Consider the following 8862-nt stretch of genomic DNA (forward strand, 5'->3'; position numbering starts at 1 on the left):
CAACATGATTTGCAAATCCACAAGTTTGTGAAAATTAAGAGAATCATAGCTACATTGTCACACTAAAGTTAGGGTGGTGCTATCTACACACCAATTTTTACCTCTCACACACCCTTCTCAATTTCCGGCCGTCGGATCGAATGAATTGAAGAAGATCAATAGACAAAAATTAAACGAGGGTGTGTGAAAGGTAAAATGAGATATGTGAATAGCACTACTCTAAAGTTATATAACCAATCACACCTTTGAGCAAATATATATATGAATGAATTACAAGTCTTGCATAGCCAAGTATACAACGCATAAGCAAAAAACATCTTTAGGCAATAACTTTTCACAGAAAAGAAATTTCATGTCAATCATGTCATTATACATTAGTTTATAATGAACCCAATAGACAAATTTTTTTTTTTTGGAAATAAATATACCTATTTATGTATATAAATAAAAAATCAGTCATTTAAGCTATAGGTAAATAACTCATTCATTAGTCGATTAGACAAAACAAAATTAGGTTTCCATTTTTATTCATTTCAACAAGCAACCAATTCATTATCTTGTTGACTAGCCAGAACTCATTGTCCAGTTATCAAGATAATTTTGACTAGACGAAAAGCAATAATCACCGAATAAATGTAAAAAACAAAACACACAAAATTATCGAAAATAAATGCAGCAGCATTTAAACAATACGATTCTGATCTTTAAACAAGTTTAAAGTTTTGATTGACTGACTCTGACACCACATAAAGCATTGCATGGACACCCTAAGCACTATCGAAATTAGTAAAAGCCATTACCCACGCTATATGAATATTAGTTCGTCTATCATAAGTTAACCCTAATCAATATTAGTTCGTACCTGCAGAAGACTCATCAAGAATGAATTCAAACTTTGTGTTGGAAAAATATAAACGAAAGTATTTTAGAGATTTGATTTGATTTGATCTAATTTTCCCTGTCTTGTGTACAAAAATTTAATTTACTTAGTTATTTTGTTTTATTATGTGAGTAATGCCACGTAGATTAAACTAAATGATGTGTCACCAATAATAAATAAGCACGTTAATAACACTTAAGTAACAATATAATCATTAATTTACATGTCATTTAGTTTACTTAATTTAATTTACACGTTTAATCTTCCTAACATCATCCTTTATTATGTAGGTTTCATTATTCTCAAGGAGTTAGGTTTACTTTTTCATTTGGTTTACTTATTCAATTTGGTTTGTATTTTGTACTCTTATACCTCCTCAGGAAGAAGAATAAAATTAAAATTGTATTTGAAAATTGTGACAATGTAAAAGAATACTAAATTTATTCCTCAACCCTTTAAAAAGAAGTGCGCATTTGAACAACGTTAACTGAGAAGAACTACCAAAGACAGTGCATATATTGACTATAACCACCCAACAGTTACACCTAATAGGTTATAACCATCTATTAACATAAAATAAGCTCAATTAATTTGTTTTTTATAAATTCAAAACTAATATCTATTTAATTAATTTTCAACCATCGGATCGGATGAATTGAAAAAAATCAAAGAACAAAAATCAATAAAAAATGTTTAAAAAGTTAAAAAAAAAAGTATGGATAGCACACCTCACCTCTTTGTTCAATTACTTACTTACACGTCAAAACACATATACATCAACCATAATTTGGTTTCACACGCATTAAGAGTAATACGTTGAACGTAACTTCTAGCTTCTGTCGGTTTTAGGAAAACAGACTCCATTAAAAACGACTACAAACACAAGGCAAGGAAACTTTCCATTCTGTCGGCTTATTTTCCTTAATTTGCCGAACAAACCTCTTTCTTCCCTTTTTTTTTTCTATAAAAATGTTCCAAAAAAAAATAAAAAAGCTAGACTTTAAACTTTCGACTCCAAAATAATTAAATAAAAAAATAAAGAAAATGCTCCACGCAACAAGCAGCGCAGACGGTCTACGTGTTGAGTCTCAGGTTCACCACGACGACGGTCACGTTGTCAGTGCTCTGCCTGGCCAATGCCAACTTCGTCAGCAGCATCGACGCGTCGGAACATGCCTTGTCCGACGCCACCGCCGCCTCCGGCCCTGCGCGCTCGGCCGCAGCAGCGGCCCGTTCTCTTCTCAGGCACATTCTCGCCACCCCGCACGCCGTGTCGTTCGACACCACGTCCCAGAGCCCGTCGCTCGCCAAGATCAGACACTCGTCCTCCACAGTTCGATCCGTGATCGTCACCTCTGGATCGCAGCTCACGTACGGCTTCAAGTAGTTGTCGCCTGCAAAAGAAACGACAATTAATATACTGTCGTAAGAAGGCCGTCCCATCAAGGTTTTTGCTTTTTTTACAGTTTTCCGTACCTAGGGCTCTTGACATTGCCAAAACTCCGAGAACCCGTGGGCCGTCCCAGTATATGACCCGCCCACCCGCCTCCTGGATCCGATTCAACTCATCGGGGCGATCCGGCTGTTACAGTAACAAGAAAAAAAATAATTGACGCAGGTCCATCGAAATAAAGTGGACTCGCATGAATTCCACAGCAACCAAACAGAACATAAACAATGCGATGAAGCCAATTGTAATTGACCAATTGACCTTGTGATCAACAGAGAGGGGAAGGGCCTTGCCGTCGCGGCAAAGCACAGCTCTCGAGTCGCCGCAATTGGCCACGACGATCTTATCGGGAGAGACGACTGCTACGACGGCGGTGGATCCGACAGCCTCGGACTCCGGAGTTTGAAGCTCGCAACGGCAATTGCTCACTCCGACGCCGCCTTCGCGGCTCCACGCCACCACCTCCTTGTCCATCCGCACGAAGCTCCGCTCCATCGCCGTCTTCCATTCCTCCATGTTCTCCACTTCCTCCTTCACCAGCTCATGCATCCGCTCTCTGCATTTCGTCGCCACCTGTAAAAATACAAAACGACGAAATTATTTTTAAAAATGCAATTAATTCAAAAGTCGTTTCAGGGAAAAAGAGACTCTGGAGTCGTTTTAAGTACGTGGGAGCAACCGTGGCCGTCGTAGACACCGAAATAATGCAATTGAGTGGTGGCGTCTCTGATGCGCCGGCAAAACGAGGGGTGTACAGACACAGCGTCCTCCATATCTCTACGGCGGCCGCAGACGGAGGCCAGTCCGTACTTCGGGAGCTCTCTCAAAGCTTCAGGGACGTTCGATGACGAGGACGCTCGGAACTTCGTTGACTTCTTTTGACTCGGGGGGATTTTCTCTTCGTCGGAAGAACCGGAGCACTGCAGGGCGTTTTCCAACTCGCGAGAAGCCGACGACGTCGTACGTGATGCGGCTTTCTTCCGCTTCTCGGAATTGTCCGGTGACTCCGGCGCCGGTGGGGCCACTCCGGAGACGAATTTGCAACGTCGGATCTCCATCCTCCTCCGTCTCGCTGCTCGTGAACTCGCCTCGCAGGGATTTGACGACGCGTCGCTTTCACTCACTACTCCGTACCAGATCTCCGCCATTTCAAAATTGCCAATTCATGAATGCTGGAAAGTCGGAGAATTTTTTAATTTTATTTTTGAAAAATATATTGAGAAAATGTTGCAAGAGTACGCTCGCGCGCTCATGAGTGAAGCTTATAAAGATAGAAGTTCGGTGGGTTCCCGGGCCCACCCCTAGCTTTTTAGGGTTGAAATTTTTTGTATTGTGTCGAAAACATTATTTAATATATTAAATGTTAATATTTTTAATATTAAATTATTTATATTATGACCTTTGTTATACTAAATCGTGTTTTTAATATCTTACTCGATTTACGTAGAGACATGCAACTCTAGCTTCTCTCTTGCCCGAAGTCGTCTGGGGCAGACGGGCAGGGAAAAATGGTGCGTGATGTAGTGCTCTTCTTACTGAGGAGTATTCAATTGCGATTTTGAACGGTTTTAATTATTTTAATAAATTTTAGAGTATTTAATTAAGATTTTAAGTAATTCTTTGAAATTTAAGATGTATTCAATTACAATTTTAAGATAATTTATTAAAATTTTAAGAAATCCGTGTGTATTCAATTAGAATTTTAAAGAAGTTCATAATATTAGGGGGTATTTAATTAGAAATTGATTTTAAAGAATTTTAGAAAGTTGAAGAATTAGGGGACTTGAAGAGATTTCGTAGTGTATTTTAAGCATCCACAAATTTCACCTCTGCCTATAAGATTTCTAGAGAATTGAATAAAATTTTTATATAGAATCTCTACAAATCAATTAAACTCCATAAAAATCTATAAATTTATAAATCGATTAAAATCTTTCAAATTCTCAATTGAATACATACGTAAATTTTTGACCGTCGATCTTGTTATATAGGTTTTATCTTGTCCGTCAAGACCAAACACGTGTACCTAACAATGCGGGAGGGCGGAGATACGTGGGCGAATCAAAATCCGACAGTCAAGAAGGGAGTGAGCTTGACACGTATGTGGTCCACTGCGCGGTCCCCCTAGAGTTTTCAATCCATTTTCCGTTCGACATTTCAGTACGTGTAGCCATGTGTCCTCTTCCATCACGAAATAGGGTTTTGTTTGATTAAAGTTAGTGATGACGCATTTTTTATCCCAAATAGTGGTTCATGTTTTTCGTTTTATATTTCAAACTCATCGACATCTAATCACTTAGTTTTGCGTCTCTAACATTCTTATTAATTTTAAAATTTTTAATTATGAGTAATGTTATTCATATCATATTTTTATACCACATTTCTATACCATTTTAGGTATCATCTGATGTAGAAAGTCATATTATTTGAAAATTTTGCAAAATCCAAGAAAATAACGGAGAAAGACTCCTCGTATACGACACTCATCATTTAATTAACTAAGTTTTCTTAATTATTAATTTATTAAATAATGAACTAAATTTAAAAATCGGATTAATTCAAATAATGTGATTATTCATATCAAATATTATCTACGAAAATATGGTACAAAAATATGGTATGAATAATATTACTTTTTAATTATTGATATTCTTTAAATTTCAGTTTTAAAAGTAGTTTAGAATGCAAAAAATTCCTTAAAAAAAGTGTAAAAGCAAATAAGAGAGAAAAGGATCGGCGATTTCTGGGTCGGGTGCCGGAGCGGTGCGACAGCGGGTTAGAGAGAGAGAGAGAGAGTTGCCGGAGCCGGGCGACGGTGGGGTAGAGAGAGAGAGAGAGAGAGAGATGCGGGGTGTCAACTGTCAAGGAAGGTGGGTGGGTGGCGCTGGGCAGGGACAGCAGTAGCGCTGCCTCTCCTCTACGTCCAACCTCACCCAACCTGCTGCAGAGTCATAGCCGGCACCATCCCCCACCATATCCTACGGTCCATGATCACGTCGTCTTCTCCCTGTCATTGTCTTCTTCCCCAACTTTCTTCTCCACGCTTTCCTCAGAGCCGCCATGGCCAATGACTAGCCCCCATCTGTCCTTTATCCCTGTCATGGGCCAATGATTTTCTCTGCAAATTTTTTTACAGTAATCCTATGCTTACCACATTAATATACCACATTAGTGTACCATATTATGTGACATCTAATATAGCTGTCCACATCATCTAAATTAATCATAATTTAATTTAAATTAAAAACCATTTAATAAACCAATAATAAATAAAAAAATCTGGAATTAAATGATGTTTGTGGCATACGAGAAGTCTTCTCCTTCCTTCCTTCCTTAAATGGTTTTTAATTTAAATTAAATTATGATTAATTTAGATGATGTGGATAGCCACATCAGATGCCACATAATATGATATACTAATGTGGTATATTAATGTGGTAAGTATAGCATTACTGATTTTTTTAGGATAATGTTAAGAGACTAAATTTAAAGAGAAAGTTTTGAAAACTAAATAACATTTAAGAATAATTTATTACTTAAACATTATAAACATGTTTATTTATATTAATGATATATTATTTAGTTTATAAATTTAGTTTCCAGATTTAATTTTCATTACTCCTTTTTTATGCTTCTAAACTCAGCGTTTAATAATGAATGCATGTGGTGATTGTTATTTGTTTAGCTTAATGTGGGAGTGGAATATACGTGTCAAATAATAAGTGAAAAGGGCCAATAAAGAACGGCAATACTAGGATAGTCAAAATTTTAAATTAAAATTTATAACCAATTGATGTTGGTGGTTTTTTTTTCTTCAAATAAACGATATTATTTATATTAAAAATAATGAGCTTAATCTTATAAGAGGTCAACTATTGATGTAGATTTGGATGGTTGAATTATTATTTAAGGGAAGCTTTTAAGGGTAGGGATTTCATTTTTTTTTATAAAAATTGGGATTAGTTGTGGGATCTACACCACATCGAACTTTAACAATTTGAATAGTTTATTTTTCAAGTTGTACTCATCCTTGCAAAATATTAGTCAAATCAAAAATATTTTAAGATATCTAATTGGGTTCAAATAAATGAACGAATACTTTGTTATATAAGAAACAATGAAATTTGATCTTGATAATTAAATAGGCAAATGATTTTAGATTGAATTGAATTTTTGCAAGGATGATCTATGAATCGAGACTTACAAAATAGATGATTCAAATCGTTAAAATCCGATGTGGAGGGGACCCCACAAAAAAAAAATAGGGATCCCTTTGCATAAAGGGTTTGATTACTTAAGTGTTTAATATGCTTAGTTTTGTTGATGATATATCATTTAATTTGTAAATTTGATTAGTTGTCGCAATAATTGAAACAATATCATAAATAAAATTATAAAATAACATTTTTATTTAACATTTTTTTAGTACATCAATATTTTTACACTAAAAGGAAGAATAGTTTGACTAAGCCACACAGTGGGCAACCTAATTTTGGTATTGAATTCGTCATCTATAAGATTCAAATCGAAGACATCTCATTTCCAAGTGCGGAAAAATATCACCAGACCATAGTACTGAATGACTATTTAACATATTAAATACAGCAAAAAAAAAAAAATACAATTAACACATAAACCACTCGGCATCCAATATCTTTATTTTCTTGGTTCTTTCTCTCACTCATCTTTCTCTCTATCTCGTCCGATCCTCTCTCTTTTTTCCCTTTTCTTCAATCATCTCCGATCCTCTCTTTTTTTTCCCTTTTCTTCAATCATCTCTTACTTTCTTTCCTTCCCTCTCCTCTTTCTCCCTCTCATGTGATCTCATCTTTTTAGATCTCTTTGTCAGATTAAAAATTTTTAAATCGCAAACCAATCAAGTTTTTTAGTCTTAAAGAAAATTATTTTCAAGAAATGTTTTGTGAAATGATAAAAATTTTCAAATAGAATACTAAACAGACCCTAAATGTCTCTTTCAAGCTAAATCTTAACTAAATCCAACATTGAAAAATTCATTGTAGAAAGAGAAATGCTAAGACTCTTAAAGTGGGACGGTCTATAAACTCTCGTCATCTCATCGTTTAACGTTATTTATTTTGTTTTAAAATATGAAGTGATAGATAACTGCTAAAAATTTCACTTTTAAGAGAGTATTCTTAACATTTTTGTTTGTACAAAGCTATTTATCTCGTAAGAGTTTTTAATGGTTTGTAAATTTTGTTAGACCAGTTGTGTACTTAAATTAACTATGAAGAGCATGAGTTTGTTGTAATAGAAAACAAAAAGAATTATATTATTGAGTAATGTTTGTCATGTTGAATATTAGATTAATTTTGTGGGATTCTTGGTACTGTTATAAAAATTCCCACTTTGTGCCGCTAAATCTTGTCTAGACGCTAGATGATTAGATATTGACCCGGTTAATCCTTAGGCATTTAAAAAGTAAGAATAGTATTTAGATCGGCTTATGCATCATCTAGCCCGATTAGACGCTTATCTAGCCTGTCTAGACCCATTTAGGTACCCATTTAGATCATGACTCTCACATAAACAGAAAATCAATGACTTTTATTTTTCATTTTATTTTTTTAATAAATTATAATAAATTGGTTGAATACTTAGATGAATACTTATTATATGCTTGTTCCTCATGTTTTCAATGTGTTTTAATACTATACATTCTACTGTCATTTTATTTTACAATTTATGTATCTGAATACAATTATGTATTATTTAAGTATAAATAAACACTTATTTATACTATATGTTCCGCTTAGTCTGCCTAGGTTCTCATCTAAGCCCTGCCTGACTGTCTAGACGTTAGACCCCAACTCGCCGTTTGACTAGCGCTTAGCATCTTTTCGAACTTTGTTTGGTATTCAATTGCAACAATGATATCTCCTTCTTAAGAGTGTTGGAGAAAGGGAATTTATTTACAAATCAGTTAATAAATATGTTGTTTTCGTTGAACAACAAATTTTTATCTCACTAAATGGAGTCAGCTATGTGAATCTGTAACACACTTAATTTTGCATCAAGTCTTCCGAAGTATGTTGCTTTCATAAAATGGAAAAATACAAAAATTTAATAAAACAAATCCAAGCGTTTTTTCAGAAGAACAAGGAGGAAATTTCATTAAAACAGAGGTCAAAATAGGATGAATTTGGATGAGCACCACAATTCCAAATGCTGGAGTTTCATGCCAAATACAGAATAAACAACAAAGATAAAACAAAGGCATAAACAGTAAAGAAAAATCAATACTAACCTCTGCGCCGGAAGAAATGGACATCTCAAGCTCGTAATACTAGTGTCGGATCTAGAACACATGAGTTTGCAAATCGCCTTAAATTCGAGACAAACAGAACGACACCAAGAGGAAGGGCATACCAGCCAGCTTAGAACAATTTAGGGTGAGACAGCCCCTATTAAAAAAAGTTAAAAGGAAGACAAAACTCTACAAACGAATGGGGGAGAGCAAAAACGATGTTGAGTAAACTCCTTATTTCCTTAAAGCTAAGAAAAGATATCG

At 35.1% G+C, this 8862-nt stretch overlaps 1 protein-coding gene across 1 annotated transcript; it reads right to left on the reverse strand.

The window, feature by feature from the left end:
• Positions 1–1618: 1618 nt before the first annotated feature.
• LOC103447497 (probable protein phosphatase 2C 24) lies at positions 1619–3586 on the reverse strand. The gene is made up of 4 exons (XM_008386694.4): positions 2999–3586; positions 2592–2903; positions 2357–2462; positions 1619–2274 (listed from the first exon to the last, which is right to left on the reverse strand). The coding sequence occupies exons 1-4, from the start codon at positions 3476–3478 to the stop codon at positions 1955–1957; spliced, it is 1218 nt and encodes a 405-aa protein (XP_008384916.2). The 5' UTR covers positions 3479–3586; the 3' UTR covers positions 1619–1954.
• Between the last annotated feature and the right edge of the window lie 5276 nt (positions 3587–8862).

Source organism: Malus domestica, chromosome 11 (genome assembly GCF_042453785.1).
Source record: "Malus domestica chromosome 11, GDT2T_hap1".
Classification (NCBI taxonomy): Eukaryota; Viridiplantae; Streptophyta; class Magnoliopsida; order Rosales; family Rosaceae; genus Malus; species Malus domestica.